Below are 26,655 nucleotides of genomic sequence, written 5' to 3' on the forward strand. Positions count from 1 at the left end.
GATGCTAATTTTCTGCTACCCTCATGACTCTACAATTGCAGTGCACTTAATAATCCCACTCTCGATCTTTATCCCGTTGCAATGTTCAATGGATCGGGAGAAGTCGCCTACAAGAAATCCAAATCCATGACGCCAATACCTGTCAGTCGAACTCATCACGTGCCAAAGCGGATGTATGTTTTGCCTTCGGCTCCTCCTCTTCTGCCCCAATTCCGATATGAATTGGGATAGGACGGCATGTGCTGACGGGTCAGGGGAGACAAATGAACTAATGAATGATCTGGACTGACCTGGACTGGGTTGTTGGATCATGGCCGGCCCAGAAGAGACCAAGCAGGCTTCGGGTCCGGTCTTCAATGTCCGGTTTTCGTATCTCCCAATTCTCACAGCAGCCAATACAATCTCTTAAATACTGTTCAAAACTCCGTGTATAGTAAATATATCAAGCAACGACTGGTATCAACTTCTATCCCGAATCAACCATTCCTATGTTCCATTTCTAGTCCATTCGGTTTATACCTTGACAGCACCCGCATTAATTCAATCCTGCTCTTTCATCATAAGCCAATGCTAAACCTCCAAACCAGTATACAACAACACAAGGGATATCTTGCTAAAACTAATTAGACAGAACTTGTCGCAGCATAATCAAGAAGTTTTCAGTCAGCTTGTGCACCTCTCCAACAGGGGGCTTGGCTGGTTCTCCGGCGCTTCGGCGCAAGCGATCCTGTCGCTTCGCCCTGCGTCGCCTTTCAGCCTCGATAGGATCCATCTCGTCTTCCTCCTGTGCCTCTGCCTCGTCATCGGATCCATCGTCGTATGCCATATCTTCGAGGTCTTCGCTGTCCAACCCGAAATCAGCAGAGTTGAAATTCATACCGGCTGGCATCAAGTCGTTTCCAGCATGTCCCTCTGCGGCCATCTTTTGTCGTGTCTTGTCGTTGTGCCACTTCTTTCTGGCTTCTTGCCATGCAATAAGCGAGTTGATCTCTGCCATCGCCTTCTCCTTATCTAAAACTCCAGCACTCACGCCGCCCTCAAACAATGCATTGACATTAAGAGTTCCATTCTTTGGACCCTTGCGCAAGAACTCAAGAATACCCTCAATCCAGCCCATGAGCTGGGTAAAGAGGCCGTTGTCATGTGTGTGAACTTCATGTACAAACTTGTAAAAGTTGTGTTCATGACGCTGGCACAGGTCAATGAAGGCCTGTACAGTCTGGTTGGGGTCTGCTGAAGCATCCTGCTCTCTGCACTTGTCGACAACCTATCCTCATATTAATTCCTGTCTCGGTTTTGAAAGAGTTATGTTTCTTACCTGAATCATGTCATCGATAAACACGGCAAAGTCTGTAACACTGTTGTACACGTTTGCGGACTTGTAAACTCGCACAAGCGGCTCATAGAAGATCGTGAACAGATCTCGGAAGAGCTGCAGAGTTACTGGCTCTTCAATCAATTGCAGCATCATCTCCTTATCGCGCTGCCTTGTGCACAGCTTCAGGTACTGCTTCATGTAAGAGAAGAGTTGAGCTCCCTGGCGTAGCTCCTCATCAACGTTCTCCACTGCATTGTTGAAAGCAACATATGCGTTGTAGAGTCGTTGGATCTGCTCCCCTGTAAGTCCTGGCTCGATGAGATCGGATCTCATAACAGCCACAATAATGTCCACATCATCAGCCTCAGCTTCCTCGCGAATAGCAATCTTAATATGCTCCTCCGCGTGTGTGTACTTGTAAAGCTTTTGCGAGAAAACAGGGTCGTCGATCTTGGTGGCGAGAATATCGATCGACTTTTGGAAACTCTTGATTCCATCGTTCAGTGTCAGGGAGAAGATTCTCTGCATCAATGACCGTGTACCGAATGGCTGAGCCAGGAAGATATCGAGAACAGCTGACATAACGGCCGCTGGGTTTGCAATTCTGATAACGTTCTTGATGACTGAGTATGGGATAAGAGAGTGAATACGTCTGGCCTGAGCAAAGAGCTCAGGGGAGTTATCTTCAGCAAGGAAAAGATGATAGATGACGGCAGCAATCTCGATACGAAGCCACTCGGCAAACTTTCGATACTGGATACTAAGATCCTGAATAGTCTCCTTTTCCTTGATTTCCTGGAATAGCATGGTAAGTCCGTTGCGCTCCACAATGTCGCGGCGGAACCTGCAATATGTCAGTTCGTATTCGACTCTGGTACGTGAAAAAAACTCACTGTTCCATATACTCATCAAGTTCCGCAGCTCGCTTCCTTGCGATTTCATAGAATTGCTTTTGCTCTTGCATGCGCTTCTCATCTAGCGCCTTCCTGCGAATGATATCCTCAACATCGTCGTCCGTTGGAGTAATGGGCTCGCCACTCAGGAACTCTTGCATAGCATTGGTGTTGGCAAACTGGGGGTTATGTAGCAGAGATCTCAGGAACGCCCTCAGTGAGATTCTCTGGTTCTCACGCCACAAGACGATAGTTTGCTGTTACTGTTAGTTTGGACCTGAAGCAAGACTGGGGATTTGTCACTCACATCTGACTGATCTGATTTATCAGAATCATGTCGGATAGCCGGACTCAATCTTCCCCCCTCGGTGGACACCCGAGGAGACGGGAGCCTTGGAGAGTTGAGTCCCTTTGATCTATTCGATCGGAACGAGGCAGAAGAGTCCTTCTTGCGGTGACCTGTAAAATGTTAGTCACTGTCACAGTTTATCAGAAAAGAGATGGGTCGCACCAGGTGATAGCATGGACGTGTAACCGTTCGGTCTGGTCGAGACAGATGAGATAGAGGAAGCATCAGAATCATTTCCATTGCTGAACATTGATGTGAAAGCGATTGTTGTCGTTGTGTCGGACTTGTTCTTCTTGGGCATCTCGGGTACCACACGACCGGGAAGCTCTGTACGCAGTCGACTGTGGAGTTTTGCAAAGTCGCTGTACCTTCGTCCAACAAAATGCTCCAACTCTCCCTTCTTCTTGATACGCAAGATAAATTCAGCATGCTTGTGCTTTCGAATCGTGTGCTTAACCTGGGTAACCCTCACACCGGCGACATTGACGTCCCAGCCATTGATGTAGTTGCCCTCGGGCATTGTATGCATCACGCCCGTCTCGATAGCATTGCTATCTACAATCTCAATCTCGGAGAATCGGATGCGCTCTTCGAAACCAGATGATGTTCCAATTCCGGATACCATCATTAGCTCAACGAGTTTCCTAGCCTTGATGGCAAGCTTCCGTCGCTTCGTCTCCTCCAAACGATCTTCTGAAGATGAGATTTGCTTTCCCGCGAAGGACTCGAGGAACTATATCATGTCAGCTTCGGCCGTTTGTTATCGTGTATGCCCATTACTCACCACCTGGAGTTTGTCCTGCCAAAACTCCTTCTCGCGCGCCTTGTCTAGGAAAGGAAAGTCGCGAACATGATGGACAAAGATATATCGCAGAATAGGCAGTTCGGACTCTTCAGGGGGGACTTCGCCTTGGTCGGATCGAAACGGTGCGCCGAAACGTTGCAGTGCCGTTGTGGAATTGAGTTCGTTGATCTCCCACTTCACCTGCTCAGATATAAGCTCTCTCTTGAGGTCTAAGACACAAAACGTCAGCTGGGTTCATATAATAAAGCGCATTGCAGCTTACAGTGCTCTTGTTTGCCAGTTAGTGCCTGGCCAGCAGGCAGCGTGGCATCTTGTTTTGTACGGACGGGCAAGTCGATGGTAGACGGAGCTGGAGCAGCAGCGCCCTCAACAACTACGGGCGTATCTCCGGTCTCAGCAGCCATGGCCAGGATGCGGGAGCGTGTCGTGTTCTCGTGTAGTGTAGGTTTTGGTGTGAATTAGGGACAACTCGAGGATAAAAGAGGTCGCTCGTCACTATAGATTCGTAGGATATAGGTAGGATGAAGTGTTCAAGTCGTCGATCGTGGTATTTGGGGTATATTATTTCCGCCTGAACGATTGTTGCTTTGATGGGGTTCGGTGGACTACCTTATGGCGGGGCAGAGCTGCAGTCAGTCAGTCAGTCAGCTTTAGTGATAAACTAACGGGTGCAGCTACGTAATGCTTGTTCTGGAGCTGCTTTCTGGGTATCACCAACATACAAAACAGTTTTTCAGTCTCTTTCAAACAGACAGTCAATCAGGAATGATGACGCTTCACTTCTTTGCAGCCCGTCTCAACCTTATAAAGCATTTATCGCTCTGGACACTTGCGTGTATTAAGCGCCAAAATCGAGGGGCATGACGTGTGTCGCCAAGCACCAAGCCACTCGCCCAGACTCTCACAACCCTGCTTTTCGGGTCCATTTTGCCGTACCATGGATGAGCGGCATGGGACTCAAAAATTACCATGACTACTCTGTACCCAACTGCGAAGTCTTTTTTTGGTGTATGTACGGCAGTTCTATGGATGGTTACAATAGTCTAACTCAAGGCAGCTAACGTAAGGCTGAGTACATGGTACGGTAAATGATCAATGACAGCAACACGAAGAGGCTTCTAAACATTACAAACTTCAATGTTAGTGCCAAGCCTCATTGACCATTCGGGAACTTACCTGCTGTAAGATAAGGCATGACTACAGACTCAATACTGCATATAGTTTTGCACCGTTTGTTCAAAGTACCTACTGTTACAGCATCTTTCGCCAAATTAACTTGCTTTGATACCGAAACAAGCGGCTGATCCTCCTTGTTGATCCAAATATTACATTCAATTACAACACAAAATCCATGGCATGGATAGTCCTCCCGTCATGCGTTCACATCGTAGCCGCTGGTCAACTTGGGCCATGCAAAGCCGCAAAAGAAAAAGACAAACTGAATTTCGTACCCAGACTATCCTGATATTACGAGTGGACCAATCATCAACTGAAAAAAAGAAGAAAATACAGACATGGTATAATCTTTCACCCCGCCACGTTGAGTTACGCAACGTCAAGTCTGTGCTTTATTGGTTAGGATAACTTGGGTTAGCATCTAAGAATTTGCTATGGTGCGTGCTGACCGGCATATTTTTCGATTGTCACGCAAAGTTTCAGAGGTCAAGCAAGCTTTTCTGTTTGTCTTTTGGCAATATTGGACAACTTGGGGTAACCCTGTTTCGAGAAATAAGGTATCTCATAAGACCAAGTAAGCTGCATTCTGCGATGCTTCATCTAAAGCACGGTTCACGGAGAACACTCGGCCTTGCCTTGACAAGCTCTCCGAGCCTGACCAGAACGAGTATGCGCTCCTTGGCGGTCCTGGCCAAAGCAAAGCTGAGCCAAACAATTTCGAGACGACCTCCGGGTCACGGCTCGGCAGTGGGGATGTGTGACACGGAGGCTCCGAAGTGTGGCGCCGGCTGCGGCTCGGCGCATGAGTAGTTGCTTGCCAATCTGCCTTCGGCTTATATACATGGGTTGGCAAAGGTCATTAGGTCTCATTGCGTAAGTGTTTTCCAGATATTGAGAGTAATGATGGCATCGAAATACGCAATTACACAAAGCTCCAACGCTGCAAAGGTTTGTTCATGTAGGGTTGCCATGGTCTTATCTTCAATTACTACGACTAAAACAAATCACCATAGGCCTGACCGTGGCCTTGATAAATTGTAGGCGGAGGAAAGTTCCGTCGCATCTTAATCAATACTACATCAAGCTATAAATAAGGGAAGTCTCTGTCTCAACTAACTTAGCGGCCTAATCGTGATCATGGTCAAGGCTTGTGTCGTTTATACGATATATGATAGTCTGGGGCAAGGATGCTGGAACTTAGAAGAACAATTGTGGATTATAGGGGGAAAAAAAGAGGGCAAAAGAATCACGACAGCAATTAAACAAAGAGTCAACCTAAGAACTCAACCTAGGAATTCAACAAGATTGTAAGCTGTATTAAGAAAAGTGAACACAGTCACAATACTCCCAACCTAATGTAGTCTGGTGCTCTCACAAATCTTCCTGTAATAGAAACAGCACTGTGTGGCATTGCCTTTTCCCCCTTTCTTTCGTTTTATCAGCTTTCTTCTTGTTGGATACGATATCCAATCTATAAATAGACAAAGGAAATAATGTGATATGCGCGCTATTGTATGTCATAAATCATGGGGTATCGAATAAGAAAAAGCAAGCAATGTTGAGTGAGCACCAGTATCAAAGCTCATCAAAAGCACGAAGGTCGTCGCCTCTATGCTTCGGCGTATGCGCTGGCTCTCTCTTCAAATATGGTGACTCGCTTCTCTCGTGTCGCTGGAGCGGCAGTGCTGTGTACCCTGCTTCTTTATGCGACTCAATGATAGACTCTGCAAGTCGTGGTGTGCCTGAGCTACCCGCTCCCGCTCCCGTGCTGTTTAGCGATACATAGTGCGCGCCAACAAACAGAATCACCACTGCCAAGAATACGGCTGTGATGCAGATCATTATGGCCCTCAGCCTCAGCCGCGTCTTGTCCTGCGATTCCTTGTCGTGACGTTCCCAGAGCTCGACTTGCTCTCGAACGATATCGACTCGGTCACTCAGAGCGCGGATCCTTGCGCGTCCATCCTGAACACGAGTTGTGAGTGATTCGATATTCTCTTGATGTTCTTTAAACTGCCCCATCGCTGCGATCTGCGACGTGATATCATCTTCAATCTCGCAGGCGTCCTTCTCAAAGTTTCCATGTATGCTCTGGGATTCCTCGGCCAGCTCCTTCAACGCAGAAACGGTCGATTGGAGGGCGGTCATCTTTTCAAGTACGGCATAGTATGTCTCGTCGAGTCTTCGTGCCGTTGATGTAGAGAAAGTGCCTAGTTCGACCAGCGACTGCTTCAAGCCCCTGTGAATGGGTCAGCGATATGCCACGACGTGCAGAAAAGTGGACGGCAGCTTACTCGACCTGCAAGGATGTCTTGACCTTCTCCTCTTGTATCATTTCTCTGCTCGCCTTGGGTTCTACCGGCGCAGGAGCGCTAACAGCCTTGTTCTCCTCTTCCCTCGACAGCATCAAGCTCGGCCTCCGACTCTGGTCGGGGCTCATATAAGGTGTTACGCCTTCCGATCGCGGCATGATGTCTACTGATGCTCTGCCCTGGTATAGCGAGTTCGGAGATAGAGGATGAGAGATGGAGATGTGGTGTGCATGCGAAGCGCGGTCCTCATTATATCGATCGCGTTCCTTCTCCTTTCTGCGGTTGAGCTTGACAGGCGACGCGAGTTCGGTAATGGATCGCTTAAGCTGGTGACGACCACCAGAGCGTATGCTTGAAACTGAGTTGACAGAGTCTCTGGGACTCGTAAGGCCTGCGGAGGCCATGGCGTGAGCAATGGAGCGTTATTTGTCAAATCTGAGCTGGGTTGGGTTAGATTGGGTTGCCGTGTGGCCGATCCCGATTCGTTCTTGCGTGCAGGTGCGTGCAGCGGCAGTCAGTCGAGAATGGAAAAAGTGTATGTACTGCTACGCCTGGACCCTGTGACGCATGAGGTGTGGGTTACCCAAGCCAAAAAAAGAGAGCTTCTGGAAGTTGATTTCCTGACTTTGTTTGCGTGGTTACATCAGGCGATCGTCGAATGGTCAACTTGGGAGGTGGTTTAGTGGATCCGTAGGTCGGCAGTTTCACATGTCATTACCGCACAGAGGCAGAGAGGATACCATCTCCACACAAGGTCAAGCTTTCGACATTAGCACCCGAATACGTTTTTTGATAGACACTAAAGATAGAATCATATAGATACGAGCTGCCGATGGTTATTACTGAAATATTTTTGCATATGCTGCCACCTTTGGAATGTTAGGTATTGCCCCAATTACCATTGCCTGTAATACCATTCAGTTGGCATGTTCATCATTCATCAAGGTGATAAGAGCTTGCAACGAAACCAAGGAAAGCTGCGTTCGTTAACATGACACCTCAAGTATGTTAGTAACTTTTACACGTACTCCTGGTTTAAAACTAGTAGTCGGTCTTCAGACTTTCATTATTACATACAGATTAACAATGGAGGCCTCTGCTCGGAGTTGAAGTAGCCGAAATTGAACAACGTTCTGATCACCAACAAGACCACACTAAAATTGCAAGCGAAAACAAGCGCAATCAGTCGACAGTCACACAATCTCGAGAAACCTAATCTTCAACCTTCTGCCCAGGATCCGTGCTATTCGCATATTCCAACGCCGAGGTATATTGTGCTGCTTCCAAGGTCCCTAACCTATACTTTTCGTTGCAAGTTGTAGTCTGAGGTATGCCGAATCGTAAAAAATCATAATGTTGTCGGTATTATGTATGTCTTTTCCCCCCCATTGCCCCATCAGCCTAGCTCAAGAGATCGCATCATCTCGTTTAGGAGTTGATCAGCTTGTTGCGCTTCTCCTTGCGCTTTAGTCGCTCGACTCGCTTCTTGTGCATCTTCTCGGCCATCTTTTCGTATCTCTCCTTCTCCTCCTTCTTGGCTCGCTTTTCCTTGATGGCCTGGACCTTGCGCTATTTCCGTGATTAGATCATGGTACTTTACGCAGATAAGCAGAATCTTTTGGTGCTTACCTGTCGCTCTTCCTCCTTCTCTTCCTTCATCTCCTTTTCCTTGGCTTTGACCTGAATCATGATCGCGCGCTCTTGCGACCGCTTTTCGTACGACTTCAGGCCAGAGGTAGGTCGGAAAGCCTTCTTGGGGGCATGCCATTGCTTGCCTATAGGGTGGTTAGCGTGTGGAACTTTGCCGTCGCGCCCAACGCCGAGGAATTATCTCACCATTCTTGCGCATGCCCAAGGTCTTCTCGGCCGCCGGAGCGGGAGTCAGGTTTGTGTTTTCCGTATCAGACATGTTGTTGATGCTTGTCTGTTCTTGACAATGAGGTGTGTCGTTTCAGCGATCTTCGCACACCTTCACCAAATTTTCTGCCAGTCAAAAAAAGTTACAGCGGGGCATTATCTTTAGGCGGTGAGTAAGCAGACAGAAGATGTGGCTGTGCTCATATCGATTGTGGCACAAATCCAGGGTCCAGATGAACGGGATGGTTACCCCCACACTTTAAGTAAGGGGTAGATACTAAGGGGCGATCTTGTTGCGTCGCTTCATGCTTCTGTTTCATTATCTAGACACTGTTACCCCCTTCAACTGAAGTCTCTAATAGTCAATAGCTTCGGCTTTCCTCTGACCCATCGACACCCTATAGTTTGACATGTCTTGGTCGTTGGAGCTGACGATTTCTTCAATAATGTTCCCTACCGTCCCACTTGGCTTTCAGTCTAGGGAGAGTTATATGCTATTGGCTACAGTCTTCAGCTGTGAACTTGTAAGCCTCAAATCCATCCGCCCACCCATTTATCCCTCTTGTGCAGTGACTGGGTTTCCCGACTTGCAGGATCTTAACGTGGCTTTGAGTTCGACGCATGGAAGCTAAGGGCCGATACACTGATCGATTGATGTGATTGGAGCAAGGTCAAGTGCAATTCGTATTGCAGGAACTGCATGTTCGTTTACGTATAGGTCATAAGGGCCTATCCAAGTATAGCACATATGCAACAAGGGAGATAGTCTGGCCCAAGGCAGAATTGTGAAGAGCCTATCACTGACGAGAAGCCAGCAACCGGTATACGTGTTTTAATGTCTGGTTAATTACCGTCATTTACAGATTTCAGCGCGCAAATTATCATGCATCAACTTGTTGAAACATTGGGCGACAGAGACATTCAATTCTCATGTGTGGAGAGACAAGCCCTAACCATGGAAAACGACGCTGGCAAGCAAGACTTGGACGAAGGATAGCATGAACGCGTATAAATGAGCGCTTATAAGTATCGACTCGTCGTAAATAATATGACAATGTCATGGTGGGACATGTCTGATGCGGGTTTGGAAACCAGATTAGGCCTTGTTACTTCGGTATGGCGGCCGAATCCTACCTCGAGATGGATGACATGCCATGGGACCCATAGCAAAGATCAAAGCCCAGTCCGTCCACGAAATGACGATGAACCAGCGTGTGCTAAATTCGGGTACGGTATTTCTTAGCTCCATCAATACAGTATACATACGATGTTTTCCTTAGGGATGGGAGCCTAGGAGCAACTATCTGTCAATATTGCCCCGAGGCCTCCTTCACCGCAACGCAGGGAGATGGAGTTCATGACGGAATGGAAAGGAAATCGTAATTAGCTGGGCAAATTGGCTTATAACGGTCGTGATAATAATAGGAATGACCGCGTGTCGAATGGTATTGCCTGGTTTTCTGTTGAGATAGTTGGCGAGATTGCTCATGCACGGAGAACAGAGGCTTCATTTCAGTTCAACGGTCCCGCGAGGTTATTCGCGGACGAGCTGAGTAGCGGTAGGCTGAACTGAGATGCGATCTCGCAAGCCCTTTTTTCATGATTGTGAAATTGGCCGTTCATAAACACACTGAGACTACAGGTGACCTGACCAGAGCCCCCCCCTTGTCATCCGACCACCCCACCAAAAAACTGACCTGACCTGACCATTGCCCCTGTTTTAGACTGAAAGGTAATTAACTAAGGTTATTTAATAAATAGAAGGTCTATAAAATAGAGAGAAAAAATCTATATATTTTCTCTATTTATAAGTAAATTTAATATAACTTTATTAATAATAAGAGATTTTTCTTTTAATTTATAAAGAGATAATAGCTAATTTCTCTTATTTTATTTTATCTTATCCTCTTATCTTATCTTATCGTACTTACTAGCCTATAGACCTTACTAAATTAGGATATATTCTAGCCAATTAGCTTTAAGTCTAAGACAGAGGCAATAGTCAGGTCAGGTCAGTTTTTGGTGGGGGGGGGGGCTCTGGTCAGGTCAACAATATTCTCAAACACACTACACTGTGGAACATGACGAGATGGACAGGGGAACTCGAAAGAAGGAGAATCCCTGTTGATAGTGGCTTAGTTGGTGGAGTAGGCCCCATGAGAGAACCTGGCCATGAACCACCGAGTTTTGGTGAGACAAGAGGGATGGAAAAGAAAAGAAGACACGAGTTGTTGACCGCTACGAGTGACACTAACAATGCAGGCATCACATGTATGCAGCTTCAAAAAGTTGAGGTATCATGCGATTGACGCTGTAGTTTGTTTGCCAACACACAATCGTCACGACAACCGCAGATCAAACAGATACAGCCGTCTTGTTCTTTGGGCAACTGCCAGGGTCTGCTTATTTTAGACGTTGAGAGTTCAGACAGCCGTGTGCTTTATACCATGTTTGGTTAAATTTCCGATGCGCCAAGCGCCTTGCGATGAGTTCTGTCTGTGCATTGTTCACGGATGTCGTTGGACATTGTTGTAGATCTGCCTGTTGACCGCTAATAATGATTTTCAAGATCAGTCAGTTCTTGGATACTGTGTTGGCTATTATTTTGTTGCTGCAATTAAACACCAGTAAATACTGTCTCTGCTATAGTACAGGAAGAGTGTTGCCTGTAATCTCGATCATGGTATTTGTTAATATCCGGTTATGATCTATTGAAACGAACCGTGATAAAGTTGGGTCCATGTTCATCCCGTTAAGATGTCTAACATCTTGTTTATTGGAAAGCAATGAGCCAAGGCCCAATGACAGCACACAGACCGATGTCGTTGCCTCGGTGAATCTCACTTCTTGGACGAACAAGGCAATGTGTTTTCACAAGCGCCCTTCAATCCAGATCAAAGAAAGCCCAAGCCTCAATTGCATCCGTCATCAGCTGCCATGTTTTTCGAAAACCAAATCAAGGCAAGACTTTCAGGTACGTGTACCAGGGTGGGAACAGACAAGGGGACTTGCGGTTGTTCCTGACCCCGTGCGTAGCGAATGAGACGTTGAGCGAGCGAGGGCTACAACAAGCAGAATTTATTGCCGCGCGATAGAAACGCAGAAAGCAAAACGAACCCATGCTTTTCTCATGCTATCTGGTAAAACGATTCTCGCACCAAGTACAATAACTGTTGAAATATCAGTAATAACCCATCTGTCAATATCTAAAACCGGACGCTTCTAGCCTTGTTATCAGAACGCTCGGACAAATAACCAGGGCGGTACGTAATCTTCAAGACCTGGTCGATAGATCATGGAGACTAGTCTGGGGTTGGCTTTGTTGTGATCGTGTCCTGTCCTGCCTCGTAACTTGTATCGTGATCAAGATGGGTCATTTTATCCTGGACAGATCTCAGAAAGAAATGGATGAGGACATGGCCAGCCCCAGCAAAGCTTGCAAAAGCAAAATATCACTGCGAGACCATAGTACAGTATCGTATTCCCTGGCCTCTTGCATAGCGGTTGAAGACTGGTTCTAGCCCCGATTCATCATGCAGCCATGTCTCAACTGTACGATGGTTTGACGGCCGGTGTTAAGTCGTGAGGGAGTGGGCAGAGATGCACAGTGCAGTGGGCGTATTCGTACGTAGATAACTCGGTATTGATGTTTAGAGATAAACTTGCTTTGTTTTCAGCAATGCCTGTCTGTTTGGTGGAAAGCCCAGCGATATCGCGATCCAAAGCCCATGGCTATCACACGGGAACTATCGTATCTCCAAGTTCCTAGTGTTGATATGATGTTTTGATAGATACTTACCTGCTGATCCAGACCCCCTTTCTGAAGATCGATCTGTCCGTTAACTTAGTGGCTGCTACAGCAGCCCACTGGTCTCTCGGTGAATATGATTGGTCTTCAACTTACACGAGATCTAGGGACATTTGTGTATGGGTTGCAAAAGCCGCTTCAAGCTGGGAAACGACGAGGATGGCCCGCGCAACGCTGATGCGTCTTGCTGTAATGCTCAAGCCGATAACGCACCAAAAATCCGCTCATCAGACAGACTTTCCTCTCAGTACGAGAGGGAATTTTTTGCTTTTGCCTAGTCAACTGTATGCTTTCGTGTGGATGTTTCGTCGTCTCAAACGAGAAACACTTCTTTTTTATGCGTGAAGCTGACTCAGTGTCCTGCATTGTTTTTTTGTATACCAATAGTCGCCAACTGGTTGTTATCCAAATCCATGCCTGGTGCTGACCACCCTGTGGTAGTAATGCTCATTGCAACTTACCCGGTCGTTAATTGACTGGGATCTCTCTCTTCTCCAGGTGTTATCATATGAAGACCAACTTAAGAGCCTTCAATCCTGTTGGGCTATTGGGATACGCCATTATTTGATGGCAGAAAGTAAGTTTATGGTGACCAGCTGTGAGCCAAGACTGTCCGTACTTGGTTTTGAGCTGTCTGCGCAACCGCCAAGGCCGTTGGATTGTCGCGGCCATCAAGCAAGACATCATGCCGCCCGCTGCAACCGTTACTCACATCCACTTCTCGTTCGCCTCCCCCGCTCTCCCTCGAGGTCATTATCCTGGCAAAAGCGGCTGGCGAAGAATAGAAGATCTTCAAGAGTGACGGAGCACCTTGCGAGTACAATATCTCGCAGACCAGGCAGTGTTGTCGTTCCGTGCTCTAACAGATCCATGATTTGCGCTTAATGTCACTTGCTCCCGGTTGGTTGCCAGCATTCCCGTCATGGCCTGGTTCGTTTGCGCTTCTTCACGAATGTGCTGGTGCAGGTACAAAACTGCACGTAGTGTACTGAGGGATCACAGCCGAGATCCTAGAAGGCCCTGCTAAGAAACAATAGCGAATAGCAGAGGCCTAACATGCCTATACAGAGCTGCACCTACTGTAGTGCTTAGTGCCGGGAGAACAAAGGACCAGACAGGGATGGTCTAACCTGCGAGGTCACAGTGCAGATGTGGGCAGGCATGGAGTATCATGTGCCGATATTGACAGTACCTGTCATGAAATGGTGACCGCCATGAACAGATTGTGTGTGTAACGGCTGTCAGTGAAGATCAATCTCCACGATGGTATTGCTGTCCTGTTTCAGTAAGATTAGGTGAGGACTCAGAGCGTTTGTTTATCTCTTGGAATAAACTTCGATACCCGGTTGATCCATGTTCTTGTCACATTGGCATGATTAACAGAAGTGAATCAATCGACAGCTTCCAGCAGCATAAGATGGTAATTCGCGCTGTAATTGTCGTCAACCAGTGAAGAAGTCAGCAACGAGAATGACCGCCTCGATGTAATTTGCCCCAGCAAAGGACAACACAGTGCGGGTCTTTCATGCTCGGGGAGACCCACTGCCAAGCGGAGTAGAGGAGGTCCGGCCACCCCTGGCTGCATGGAAGGCACTGTACTGGAGAAAGGGAATCCATCATGGATGGATGGAAGTGAAGGGAAGGGAGGGGGACAAACGATGTAGGCGCTGGCGCTGGCATTGTCTGAGTTATTCTCTCACCTGTTCGCCCAAACTCAATGCTTCTGCCCTGGATACCTACAGTTGAATGCAACACACCAGATCGTATCTGTTATCGAAAAGAAGCATGGTTCATCAATCATGTCCCCATTGGGCTTCTGCGGCTTCTGTATTGGGCCACCCTGATTCCTCGATTCATGAACCACCATCCATTGGCATCCACTCCAACCTTGGCACAGAGCACAGCACACACAGCACAGCAGTGCACGACAACAACAACAGCACACACCGCAAGCTGTTAACTCGAGTCCCTGAAGTGGCACCCCTTGATCAAGTCTTCGTACATGTCTCTGGCTAGTAGACAGGTCAGTCAGATTGTCCCGGTCAGGTACCTGGACTGGGGTATCCAACTCCAGTAAGGACTAGGGATTAGTTGCAAGGAGTTAACCTAACCTAAAGACTTAGGACCAAGGGGGCCAGGACCTGGGGCCTGACCAGACTTGGAAGGAAGTGTCGAGGTACTAGAGACGCAGGTCCTCCTTCGCCATTTCCGGCGGTCTGCTTCCCTCCGTGTTGGTTGCAGTGGTACCTGCCTCGATGTACTCTAATCACAGTGGACCCCTTGCACTTGCACTTGCTAGACGTGGCTGAACAAAGTCCATTTGGCTTTCCCTCTCTTTAGACTCCACTACCTTTCGCTTGATCACGAAATCGCGTTTCTCCCCCCCCCGTCCCGTCCCGTCTTCTCTTCTTCAACTCTCCGGCCTCACTTCAACAACAACGCCGCCTTTTGCGAGCGAAGAATCTTGTTCTTCCTCTTCCCGACCTCCTCTTTCTTGGTGCGATTCCAGTTGCTCTCTTGTCTTTTGCAGAGTTGCGCTGGTCTTGTCCGTCCACTCCTTTTTCTATACGTTACATACCTTACTTAGTTTTACACTCACCATTCGAGTTGTTCGTCTTATCTGCCAATTCTCTGCGATTCATCTCGACAATTTTCAAGCCCGTCGCTGCCGTTTCTATCCGGTCCGTTACCTAGCACCATCGCATATTGTAGCAATTTGTTTTGCGAGGACGACACATTCGCCTTCTTGCCAGTTTCGTCTCATTTCAAGCTCTTTAGACTGATCGTTGCCTGTGACGCCTCAGACGCGACAATCTCTTCGAAACTGCCAACATATTATTGCTATCCAACCGCTCGAATCGAACAATCAAGCGAGTCTGGCGGTCCTGGAACGAATATCCGCTTGTCCTATGAACTATTAATTAACCCACCGTTGCCCATCGCTTCGATTGCCGCTGCGCGGCTGAGGAGAAGATGGCAACCACATTTGGCCCCGAGCGGCTATCAGGCCCATCTTCTGGTCCAGCATTCGACAGCCCTGCCGACCGATTTGCTGCTTCGATGAATTCATTAAATGGATCTCAATCAATCGACTGCGGCGCCCAAGCTGATGAACCGCCTCCAAACCCTCCATTCGTCTTTCCAGCTCAACCACCCGTCTCAGCATCCGCACCCTCATCCTTTTCAAGAGCGACAGGACGTCGTCCCATGTCGGCTATTGAGACCCCCAACTTCAGTTTTGGGTTTTCCGCTGAAAATGCGGAGAGAAATGCTCGGTCAGCATTGCCAGATTTTAGCTTCAACCCTGGTGCGATGCTTTCCCCAGATCGCGAGAACAACTTCCTCTTGACTCCTCCAATTTCTCCTCATTCTCCCAGGAATGGTGCATCACAACAGCGACCCGGCGGTCATGGGCACCGAAGAGGCGGTAGTGAATTCGTTGGAGGCCGTCTTCGTGAGGGCAATTCGATTGCCATTATGAGCACCAGTCCAACAAAGTCCGAGAGTGGACTTGTGTCGCCAACATTTCAAATCCCACCGAGAAGGGGTCATCGAAGAGGAATTTCTGGCGCCATCTCGACAAATGACCTTCCTATCCTCCAACCACCCGTTTTTGATTCTGCCGGTCGTGGGAACAGCGCACCAACAAGTCCGACTGACTATGAGCAACCCAACAATCAAGGATCTCTTAAGCTTGACGAACAAATCACGCCTGGCCCCGAACCAGTACCCAAACCGGAGGCGTCGAAAGTGACCACAGAGCCGGTCACCAAATCATCACCCGACAGCAGTCCCAAGAACCCTAAAGCTCGTGTTGGATTCTCTGACACACTCGAGTTCATACCACGACCCTTGTCTTTGGTATCCAACGAGACATCTAGCACTGTAACAGCGCGCCCTGGACATTCCCTATCTGGCAGTATCTCATCTATCGTTTCAGCGAACTCGCCCAGTGGCCGTGATAGTCCATCACCTTTATCTCAAACACCAACTCGCGAGATATCGGATTCTCGACCAAGCACAGCAGGTGCCATACTTGAGAATACCAACGATTTGGCCAACGCAGCCTGCTCGCCCAAGCGTCGAAACTCAATTCCTACCCTGCTCAATTTCGCCGATGCCCCCAAGGCGGAAGATCCTGAGCCCAGTCCGACCAGAAAGCGTTGGTCATTCTTTGCTAGAGAGCACTCGAGTGGCAACACATCTCCCGGAAAGGCACGACCGCAGAGCGCTGGCTCACTTGATCTCTTGACAAAGATAGCGCCTGCATCTGGTAGCAGATTTGACACCGCTACCGAAACTCCTGATGTGGTGCCGGCCAAACCCAAGAGTAGCAAGAAGAGCAAGAAGAAGAAGAAGAAAGTCAAGGGCTGGGCCGGTGCTATTTTACCGCGAAAGCCAAAATCTCACAACAAACGCTCGAAATCCGAAGGTGGTTGCTCTCCTTCTCCTCCAGCACCCAGCGTCGCCCGATATGAGGGTGCGGATCAAATGTATGGAGAGCCAGAATTATTGCAGATTTCAACTCCCACACTCACTGTCACGGAGTCTCCTGATCCTCCTCAGGAGGATGAGAAACCAAAGCGATCAGCCGATGAATCATCATATCCCATGATCGATTTAGATGCAGCTCTTGGTCCTTTCAACACACCATTGCCTATGAATCCTGAGTGGGAGGCCGCCCAGCGAGCAGCTGGCGGTGTTGGGAAGCGTCGACTCCACAGTGCACAAGGTATGAAGGGCTTCAGCGGCCCTGGTATGCATTATCACCGGCGTGCTGAGTCTGCTCCTGATCTGCCTCCTTTTGACCCTGGGCGTGCTGGTATACATCGTTACAACAGCAGCTCCACCATGGCCGATGTTTTTGAGGAAGATGAAGAGGATGATGACAATGCTAGATCTGGAACAACCGATGACTCTTCGGAAGAAGAGACTGACTCTGACAGCGACGCTACACCTCCAGCCGGTGGTGTTCGAGACCCTCTTCGTCATTCCCAGGATAAGCTATCAGTGCACAACATGAGACGAACTACTTCTAGCCTTAGCGACAAGGATCAAATATCCGGCAGTACGGTCAGAGGCGAACGCTCAAGGTCATCTCTTCACGAAAGTGTCATCGCCGAGGAGTTCCCAAGTGTAATATTCCGTTCGCCATTCATGCCTGCGGAACGATGCGGCACTGCCGACTCCGCTCACTCGTCACTCAAGAGGTTCTCTGCCAACAACGACCTCTCTCCCGGCGAAGTCAGCCCGTTGCACCTTCCAGCACCAGCCAACGTACCAAACAGTCCTTACGCCATCAGCTACTCGTCCTCGTTCCCGTCGCCTAGGTCTCCCATGTCTGTTGATGTGCAGCGAATCTCGACAGCTCCCTCGTCGGTAGCTGATGAGAACAACTTCCGGTCTCTGCTGTTGATGGGAGAGCCTGGTCCCGAGGTTCGGGTTTCGGTGGATTACGATATTCCTTCACTGACGTCGAGCAACTCCACAATGACGCGAGAAAGTATGTTTCTCCCAGGTCAACGCCAATCACAACCGACACTTCGAGAGCCTCGCCCTGTTTCGGTGTCATCTGCCTTTGGGCGTCGAAGGTCTAGCCTGGCTAGCCTGAGTCGTCTTATCAGCAGCTCTCACGGTGAACGGAGCAAGCTGTCGATGGAAGTCACACTGGACAGCGATGAGAACAAGAAGGTAAAGAGCAGCCGAACAAAGAAGCTGGGTCGCATGATGCAGTTCTGGAAGCCCACCAAGGAGAAGGAACCCATCAAGGAGAAAGAAGGCGATACTAAATAATGATGAGGGAGACCCGACTCGAAGAAACTCTACAAGCGTTGGCGTTCTATGACTGCGTCGCCGCATTTGCATGCGAGCATGTGTACAATACTTATTTTCTGGCATTGGTCTACGAGTAACTGAATCTCGGCGGCTGGGCAATTCTACATTATCTGCCATTATTGCACCAAGTAATGTCAAACTTAACAACATCGATCAAAAAACAGGGTACCAACACTCGCAATGGAGAAAAAAAAAAGCCTTGGATCGATTGATTTATCAGAATTTTGGATTATGGATGGGAACGGGCGCAGAGGTTAATGATTGCATGATTCGCATTGGTATCTGGGATTGGCCCACGTTACTGCTCCCGAGCCAACATATCTGGTTGAGTTGGGTTGAGTGGTAGCTTGGACTCCCGATAGAAGGAGAGGGGAACATGCTCCTGGCTGGCATGCTTGGTGTCACTGCCGAGAAAAGCAAGCAGTGAGACATGAGTGGCTTGGTATATCGCGGAGGTTGGTGAGAAATGGACAGAACTAGTAATGAACATAGTGCTGAAATTCTTCAAACTTAGGAGGAGAGTGCAAAATACGTGAGGCATGCTTTGAATCGTGATCAGGCGTCTAGGCTGAAGAATGTTGGTGCGCAGCATTTTGGCGTGGGCGATCACATTCTTGGGACAGGTACACATCTTGCAAGTATCAGGGGTCATCAAGTCGTGAGTTTATTCAAGAATGCCGGCATGTATGTAGTGTATCTATGTAAAATCATGGCCAAATAAGTAGAAGTGGCGACGTGAGCACAAAATCCTCCCAGTAGAAGAAATAAATAAAAAGGAATCTGGTTCCCAAAACGCCTGGAGTCGATGACCCAAAACGCGTGTCGTCTCGTCAAATTATGTCAGTCAATATCCCATACCAATCCCATCCAGTCCAGTCCAGTCCAATTCAAAGTAACGGCGCCATCTCGCTTCGCTCGCTTAAATAGAAAGCACATCACATCCACTTTTTGGCCATACCAGCAAGACCACCCCATGTGCTGCCACCACCATCACCACCTCCGCTGCTGAATGTGTGCGTATCGCGCTCCATACGAACAGAAGTGTTGCCGCCAAAGCCACTGGCCATGCGGACAGCTTCGCCCACAAGACCGGAGGAATCACCCGTGGCGGCCTTGGAGGCCACGCCGAGCATGCGCTCGATGGCAGGCGGGATGCGCAGGCCGAAGCGTGCGAGGAGGGCAGTCAGAGCTCCGCCGGTGACAAGGGGCATGATGACCATGAAGAAGACCTTCCAGGGGTGGCGCTTGGCCCAGTGGACGAGATCGCGGAGGAGACGCTTGAGCTGCTTGTAGGTCTTTTGGACGAAGCCCTGACGAGGGGAGCGTTTGTAGTAAGAAGAGCGATCTAGTTGGTAGCCAAACTAGTTAGTAACCCAACGCGTTTACCAGAGGTGGAGGAAGAACATACTGTTTCCAAAGAAGCTGGAGCGGCTGCTGTTGCCGCCTCCGAGTCCAAAGAATGAAGCGCGAGAGGCATTGTGCTTGCTACCGCCACCACCAAAGATGGACTCTGTGAAGCCGCGGCCACGCTCGCTCGAGTTTGATCGTGAGCGCTTCTTGTGAGAGCGAGAAGATTTATGGCGACGAGATGATGTCCTGGTTGACAGGACAGAGGCACCGTCGTTCCAATCGAGGAAGCCCATTTTGAAGGTTTGTGTCCTTTTTTAGGGGATTGATGGAGGGAGAGGGTTTGAATTGGACTTGTTGATATGCGCGCATTCGCCAGAGGCGTTGGTTTGTATTTAATTGAGAAGTCGTTGATTAATTGACTTCCGAGGGGCAATTGTTGAGTGCGAGAAAACCAAGAAAGAGGATGGAGAATAAAACAAAACGAGTCAAGGGCGATATGCGAACAATTGCAGATGCAAGTCAGAGAGGAGCTACTGTGCCTGTACCTGTACATGTGCCTGTAGAGCGATTTGATACAGTACCCAGCAATTGTCTTGTCGCATCGAACCTATGGAATTGTAGGAGCAGAGGTCAAAGTGGAGGAAGGGGAACACGCGGAACTGCAAGTCTTGCAGTAGTAGAGCTGCTCACCGTAATTCGAGTGGCTGGTTCCAAGGGTCTTCTCTCCACTTGCACTTTGAATGTCCTGTCCCTTTGGCCCTAACGCGCGGGGATCCTTGCTCGTTGATTACTTGATGTTTGTTTCTGACTCTCTGGACTAGTCTCTATTAGAGTCTTGTTTCTGTTGGGCAAGCAGGTTGCAGAAGAAAAAAGAAGTGGTTCTGATCATGTATCCCCTGAATGTTGATCCCTATTCGGTGCATGTGCATGCGTAGGTACATATGCGCATCTGGCGGCTCTTGAAAGCATGAACTGAAAATGATCTGACAGGGGTTGTTTTAATGGTGGGCACGGAAAGGATGATGGCGAGATATGCGACTCGCTTGAAACAGCACGGTTCAGTATAGTTGACGAGCTTGGATGATGTGAATGAGCTTATTTATATTGTCGACAGGAAAAGAAAAGAAGACTGAGGAATCCTTGTATCAATATACCTCTACAAGTCGAGATCTGATCAACAACACGTCAAGAGTCTAGACCAATCTCCAGACTCTTGGATATACAGCTACCTATGCAGAACCACTTATATAAAACTTTTCATTGATGGCTTGATGCCCAGTTACACCTGATTGTCCGCAACTCTTCAACATTGGACTGACCAATCTCCATCCAAAAGCCCGATGTACATGGAATATCCATGCCACATCCTGCCACATCAACAATGGTTATTCGTTGTATGTGAAGAATTTTCCATTAGCCTGAGTGACTCAGTACATCCCCGTTGCTATCTCAACGTTTCAACACGTTGACCCGTAGGGCTGAGAAAGTCAATATGGGACCTCTTCATTAACCCTCTTATTAACCGTCCCGTCCCGTCCGTCCCACTGTGGCCCACGTTGTGGAAAAAGGTGCACGATCGATTTTGAGAAACAAAAAAAAGCCCCCTCGGATCCTTTTGCCGAAAGAAACAACTTCAACCTTACACCGCCAGAGCTTATCTAGTTACTTTAAGAAAGTGGTGTTATATATAAAGACAAAACCCTGCAACGATCACTAGTTTAGTGCCACGTTTAATCTACATCCCGGAGAGCTTCCTGGATGATACCCACAAGCGAGGTGTTGCATATATAAGCGTCCTGCCACTTCATGATCTTGGGATGTTGCGGGCAACAGGCAGGCCATGGGTTACGCGAGTTTATTCTGCTTTTTCCAAATCAGCTCTCTGGCATGAAGACTTAATTAGCGAGTACGGGTATCTGCACGACAAGAGCCGTCTGAAGAATATTTGTAAGCTGATGGAGAGTTTTGGGTACTTGGACAGTTGTTCAACGAATCATGAGGATATTGGACATAACCTTGAACAACAAGACATGGCCCCATGCTGTAGGAAGCCAAGAATATTGATAGGTGGAATTAAGTACAGTCCATATGCTAATCATGTGTTAGTCGTTTCTATCCTCACTGCTCGCTCTACTAGACGCCCTCTATATCCACAATATCTTCTCTACACTCCGTAACCAAAAATGTAACAGAAGAGCATAAAAAAAGATGTAACGTAGCAGCTACTGGTTTCGATCCAGTGACCTCCGGGTTATGAGCCCGGCTATGAAGAGTTAGAATATTGAATCTAACCATTCGTTGAATGTGTAAAGTAACTTACCGCGCTTCCACTGCGCCAAGCTGCTTTCTGTGGTGGCAAACTGTCTTTCGGTTAGGGTATATGAGCCTCCACTCTCTGTGATCAGGTAACTATAAAAGGTGAAAGGAACCGCAAAAAAATTGTAACCATAGCAGCTACTGGTTTCGATCCAGTGACCTCCGGGTTATGAGCCCGGCTGTGACATGTTAGTCATTTGTGCGTAACTTGAAGAGTAGTTGTATAAACGTACCGCGCTTCCACTGCGCCAAGCTGCTTTTTTGTTGGTGAAGGAATATGCACAAATTGGGATTTATATAGGGTTACCACCCAAACTCACCTACCCTGTGGCTCGGGTGATGGATAGCATGAGAACCCCGACAAGAACATCACCCAACTGTATGGTAAGTAATATTATATTTTATCGTTCAATTTAATAAAGGCGAGATTCTTCTTCTCTCTGACATGCCACTCTTGTCTTATTGAAATGATTTAATTAAATGCAACTACCATCAACTTGAAGACATCCACTACCACGCGTGCAACTGTTCATACACCTGTCACTCGCCATTCAAATGGCACAACGTCTTTGTATCAGTCATTCGGAACATATAAAGCCATCAGACTGTTGACATGATGCGATATTGATAAAACAGTCCCTCCAAGATACGTTCGTCATAAGTCCTCATACTCAAATTGCAGCTTCCTCTATCAAGACTCTTCTCCAAGCATAAACTTAGCAGCTCCCCTCGTAATTCTCTTGACAACCTCAAGCTCTTCCTCATTCCTCGGAGCGTAAACCATGACATCTCCCAAATACAAAATAGTACCGCCCAGGGGATGGCGCTGACCCCAGCCCCTCTCCAGCACCAACTTTGCATCTCGAGGCGCCAAGTTGAGATGCATCGAACCGTCGCTACCATGCATGTGTCCAATTTCTCTATACATACTCTTCGCAATTGGGTGGCTTGGTTTCTCAGAAGCTACGAACAGAGCTTGACCGTGTCGCTCGACGACAGATGTTGCGATTTCGAGCTTGGATGGTGACTCTGACGCGAGTGAGGAGAGGAAGGATTGATAGCGCTGTGACTGTCAGAGACTCTATCGTATATAATTTGCTGCACAACATACGTCAATTATGTCCTTACTCGCCAGATCTGTCAGTTGTCGACTCGGCGCTGTCCAACTTCCAACTGTCGGTCTCGGTGCCTCTCGAGCAGGAACATCCTCCTCCTTCAAGAAAGCAACACTCCCGTTAGGACCTGCTTTTTGGAATGATTTCTCATCATAACAGCTTGTATGAAAAGGCTCCTTCTTGAACGGCTTCAGAAGAATCTGCCCGAACCATCCGATAACATTGTGAGGTGGTCCGCCAGGTCCGAGGGCGATATACCCGCGGTAGTCCTCGATGGCGATACGTAGGACTGGGATACCGAGGGCGGCGCTTGTTACTGCGATTAAAATGAGCTGGTTTCGCGGTCGAAGATCGCGGAGGAACTGCGTAAGAGTAGTGAATTGAGTTGTCATGTCGGGTGTGAAGGTTGGTAAGATGTAGGGTATAAGAATGCAATGACAACTGTATTTATACTCAACTCGACCCATCACTGATACTGTATATGTTATCAGACTTATACTCCTCCCGTTTATACCCCGCGTAGAAGCTGACATCTGATACATCATCCTCTGGCCAATAAATCTACTTGTTGGTTATCGAGTTGCAGAAACTCGTACGACTTTACTCCAACATGTGAGCGATTTCACCCGCATTGAAGGACATTCTTATCCTCTTTGGACCAAAGGGCGTGAGTTTTGGATAAAAAGAATGTAACTTCATCGTTACGATACACGGTTCAATTTTCATGTACATGATAGGTGGGTGATTCATTGTCAGTCTGGAAAGAGATGTTGTCACTTATGTACCAACCTCTCCACTGTTAAGCTCGTATCTCTTCTTGGATCGAATGAATCAACATTCATATACATACCTCTCTATGTGAGTCAATATCAGTTCTACGAATAAACACTTAGAAGCGGGCTTTCTAATCCGTTCGGTACCCTTCCATCAATTATCACCATATAATTAGCCCCTTATATGCTACTGCATTTGCCAAACTATAGGGTAGTGGTCGTGTCGATATCACCGAGCTCTGTTGCGTCGTGAACGATGAAGACTCATTATCCCACGTCAAGTTTTATGGTGTATCAGACTCAAACTGGACTATTATTATATGGTTTATCCCTTATGTCTTAATTATGAAACAGTGTCCTGAGACAAGTAAGTATGGGTGAGATATCATTGAGTGTCTTTCAGACCAGATATCAAACCAAGTGGCACTCGATGTTTAATCCCCTCTTACTTTACGATGAACAACACCTACAAACCTCATCAAATACTAATCTCTATTCGCTAGACTACGTGAACTAAACCCCAAGATTAACTACCAGTCACCTGCGAATCGTCTGAATGTTGTGAGGCTCGGTTCCAGAACCATCAGTCACCGCAGACTTGCCATGAGTAGGGGCGATTCTTTCAATAATATGAACACTTTAAACAGTCCAAAGACTACTAGGATGTCTTTTGGTCCTGTTAATAACTAATCGAGTCTCATCTCTGGGCTACAGTCCTATCCAGTCTCCTCAGAGGTACCGTAGTGAACAGGATGGCTTCAACACACCGAACACTCGATCAACACAGGAGGCCCCTATGTCTAATTTTATTATCTCTATGAGTTAAGATTCAGTCCTCGGTTAAGGTTGTTTTATAAATGGCAGCCCAGTCGATTGTCCAGCGATATAGTCAGGGGCATACTCTCACCTCACAGAAACTCTATCATTCACTCGAGTACACATAGCACGATATGAATTCCACACAAAAAGCAATAACCCAAGAATAACCTGACGGATTTACGAGAAATTATAAATATATTACTCACTCGATCTTTGCAGAGATATGAGTTTAACAGTAAAAATGAGAAATTATAGGTGGACAATTCTTTGACATATAATTAATAAAAAGTGTACTGTTCTAGATAGAAAAGGAGGCCGAGTAACTCAAGCACCGATGCTCTCATAATCACCAGCTCGATACAGATCAGTTGAGACTTTTCTGGTATAAAGAAACCCCTGGATAGCCTATAGATTAAGTACATATTCTCATCTTGCATCAACCTAATCTTGTCTTCGGCATTCAGCAATAAGAAAAATACATGGGATCATGAACAAAAACCACAAACTCACCTAACCTACATCTCTGTAAACCCTGTGGACAGGCAGTCACCCTCAGTTCATGAATACTTGATTTACTGTCTTACATATGATACTGTTGCATTGGCATGTGCCAGAGGTTACACGCAGACCTTTGTTCTGACATTATCAATGTCGCCTCAGCATCATTCTCACCAACAACATGACAGTAGCAATGATGCTAACCCCCTCCCCTGAGTGGTTAATAGCTATGTAACTGGGACTGGCCCTCATTCCCATTTCCCAATTCAGGTTTCCAGCGCGCCTCACCTTGACAACTATCCGTAATTGAGGCGAGGTTTCTCGCCACATTCCTCTTGTTGACAATTTGGGATACCTGTTCGCAGGCCGGCCCTCCTCTCGTCTGATACCATACTACCGGTTTCAACAGTTAGGTGACCGCGGTTGTGGCCCGTATGCAGGGTATATATCTATTGCATTGCCAGGATCCAGAGCGTCGGAATCACAGCAACAATAGGTTTGGTGTGAGAAGTGCCGGTGGGGCTGAACCGTATACCGTCGAACCAGCGCTGATCTGTTGGAGAAGGATCGCAGTACAGTTCTCTGGCAGCGATTCTGTTTGTCCCGACACTGTACAGAGGGCCTGACTTTACGATGCGGAAAAGGTTACCCGAGATGCTGAGGCACAATGAGACATTAACAACCAACGACATGACAATCGGCAGTGACAACACCAGTTAGCGACTTGTGCCAAGAAGTCAAGCGTAATGTTATGTTGCACTCCGTATTTGCGTTAAGATGTTGCACAAGATACAGCGTCGGAGCTCCGCTCGCTGTCAGAATCGCACAGACAGGGTTCAATCAAACTTCAGCCTGGCTGACTCGAACAAGCTTCTTTCTTGTCTCATTGTTACTATTACGGTAGTTACTCTCAGATCTGCTCTGGCCTGATCTTCTCTGTTCTACTCAGCCGGCTGTTGTTCATCTTGGATACAGTTACCCGATGTTGCGGACTTTCACGAAATCCCGAGTAGCGCGCGCACGCACACACACACACACACAGAAACACACTAAGGTAGTTAAGGTCTTGGGTCCGGCACATTACCTCTGACAGTCCAATCTTTGTGGCTTTGTCGGTAGCTGAGACAAAGAGTCAGTATCATCAATGATTTTGTCTCAGACCGCACACACCTGCGCCACAGATCTCTCTTCGGTACATACATACGGTACCTGACCCAGCTTTGCGTATTGTACGTGATTTCGGCCGCCCAACCCCAGATGTTCCAAAAAACCTTGTTGCTCGCTTAACATCATCAAAGATGCAGGAAGTGCGGAAATATCTCCCGGGCGAGCCGCATAAGCGTTTGGATGTTTTGAGTCGAGGGAACTAATCGTTACAATGTCCTACTGCGTTGTTGATCAATCCTATATCAACATAATAGCGCAGTTAAC

At 47.7% G+C, this 26,655-nt stretch overlaps 7 protein-coding genes and 1 non-coding gene across 8 annotated transcripts; 2 read left to right on the forward strand and 6 right to left on the reverse strand.

The window, feature by feature from the left end:
• Positions 1-619: 619 nt before the first annotated feature.
• FGSG_13137 (uncharacterized protein) lies at positions 620-4,114 on the reverse strand (the record flags this gene model as incomplete). Its single annotated transcript, XM_011328821.1, has 8 exons — positions 4,088-4,114; positions 3,628-3,991; positions 3,345-3,574; positions 2,723-3,293; positions 2,519-2,670; positions 2,212-2,468; positions 1,319-2,162; positions 620-1,267 (listed from the first exon to the last, which is right to left on the reverse strand). Exons 2-8 carry the CDS (start codon positions 3,767-3,769, stop codon positions 620-622), a joined length of 2,844 nt encoding a protein of 947 aa, XP_011327123.1. The 5' UTR covers positions 3,770-3,991; positions 4,088-4,114.
• Positions 4,115-5,852: 1,738 nt separating this feature from the next.
• On the reverse strand, positions 5,853-7,257 carry FGSG_07362 (uncharacterized protein; the record flags this gene model as incomplete). Its single annotated transcript, XM_011328822.1, has 2 exons — positions 5,853-6,780; positions 6,836-7,257. The coding sequence occupies 2 exons, from the start codon at positions 7,255-7,257 to the stop codon at positions 6,117-6,119; spliced, it is 1,086 nt and encodes a 361-aa protein (XP_011327124.1). The 3' UTR covers positions 5,853-6,116.
• Positions 7,258-8,104: 847 nt separating this feature from the next.
• Positions 8,105-8,773, reverse strand: FGSG_07363 (uncharacterized protein). Its single transcript, XM_011328823.1, has 3 exons — positions 8,690-8,773; positions 8,483-8,628; positions 8,105-8,422 (listed from the first exon to the last, which is right to left on the reverse strand). Exons 1-3 carry the CDS (start codon positions 8,760-8,762, stop codon positions 8,282-8,284), a joined length of 360 nt encoding a protein of 119 aa, XP_011327125.1. The 5' UTR covers positions 8,763-8,773; the 3' UTR covers positions 8,105-8,281.
• A 6,718-nt stretch (positions 8,774-15,491) lies between these two features.
• Positions 15,492-18,311, forward strand: FGSG_07364 (uncharacterized protein; the record flags this gene model as incomplete). Its single annotated transcript, XM_011328824.1, has 1 exon — positions 15,492-18,311. One exon carries the CDS (start codon positions 15,492-15,494, stop codon positions 18,309-18,311), a length of 2,820 nt encoding a protein of 939 aa, XP_011327126.1.
• Positions 18,312-18,994: 683 nt separating this feature from the next.
• Positions 18,995-20,144, reverse strand: FGSG_07365 (uncharacterized protein). Its single transcript, XM_011328825.1, has 2 exons — positions 19,762-20,144; positions 18,995-19,698 (listed from the first exon to the last, which is right to left on the reverse strand). The coding sequence occupies exons 1-2, from the start codon at positions 19,994-19,996 to the stop codon at positions 19,289-19,291; spliced, it is 645 nt and encodes a 214-aa protein (XP_011327127.1). The 5' UTR covers positions 19,997-20,144; the 3' UTR covers positions 18,995-19,288.
• Positions 20,145-21,688: 1,544 nt separating this feature from the next.
• On the reverse strand, positions 21,689-23,526 carry FGSG_07366 (uncharacterized protein; the record flags this gene model as incomplete). Its single annotated transcript, XM_011328826.1, has 5 exons — positions 21,689-21,744; positions 22,024-22,112; positions 22,344-22,396; positions 22,768-23,088; positions 23,131-23,526. The coding sequence occupies 5 exons, from the start codon at positions 23,524-23,526 to the stop codon at positions 21,689-21,691; spliced, it is 915 nt and encodes a 304-aa protein (XP_011327128.1).
• On the reverse strand, positions 22,152-22,277 carry FGSG_20671. The gene has a single exon. It is a non-coding gene; the product is annotated as a tRNA-Ile (tRNA).
• Positions 23,527-23,960: 434 nt separating the features above from the next.
• FGSG_13138 (uncharacterized protein) lies at positions 23,961-24,733 on the forward strand (the record flags this gene model as incomplete). The annotated part of the gene is made up of 3 exons (XM_011328827.1): positions 23,961-23,992; positions 24,123-24,274; positions 24,555-24,733. The coding sequence occupies 3 exons, from the start codon at positions 23,961-23,963 to the stop codon at positions 24,731-24,733; spliced, it is 363 nt and encodes a 120-aa protein (XP_011327129.1).
• Positions 24,734-26,655: the final 1,922 nt, after the last annotated feature.

This window comes from Fusarium graminearum, chromosome 4, assembly GCF_000240135.3.
Source record: "Fusarium graminearum PH-1 chromosome 4, whole genome shotgun sequence".
Classification (NCBI taxonomy): Eukaryota; Fungi; Ascomycota; class Sordariomycetes; order Hypocreales; family Nectriaceae; genus Fusarium; species Fusarium graminearum.

Coding starts and splice junctions, on each gene's coding strand:
- FGSG_07363 (XM_011328823.1), bottom strand. CDS start 8,762: ATGTCTGATACGGAAAACACAAACCTGACTCCCGCTCCGGCGGCCGAG. Junction 8,629..8,689: donor CTTGGGCATGCGCAAGAATG/GTGAGATAATTC, acceptor ACCACCCTATAG/GCAAGCAATGGCATGCCCCC. Junction 8,423..8,482: donor AGAAGGAGGAAGAGCGACAG/GTAAGCACCAAA, acceptor TCACGGAAATAG/CGCAAGGTCCAGGCCATCAA.
- FGSG_07365 (XM_011328825.1), bottom strand. CDS start 19,996: ATGGGCTTCCTCGATTGGAACGACGGTGCCTCTGTCCTGTCAACCAGG. Junction 19,699..19,761: donor CTCCAGCTTCTTTGGAAACA/GTATGTTCTTCC, acceptor GCTACCAACTAG/ATCGCTCTTCTTACTACAAA.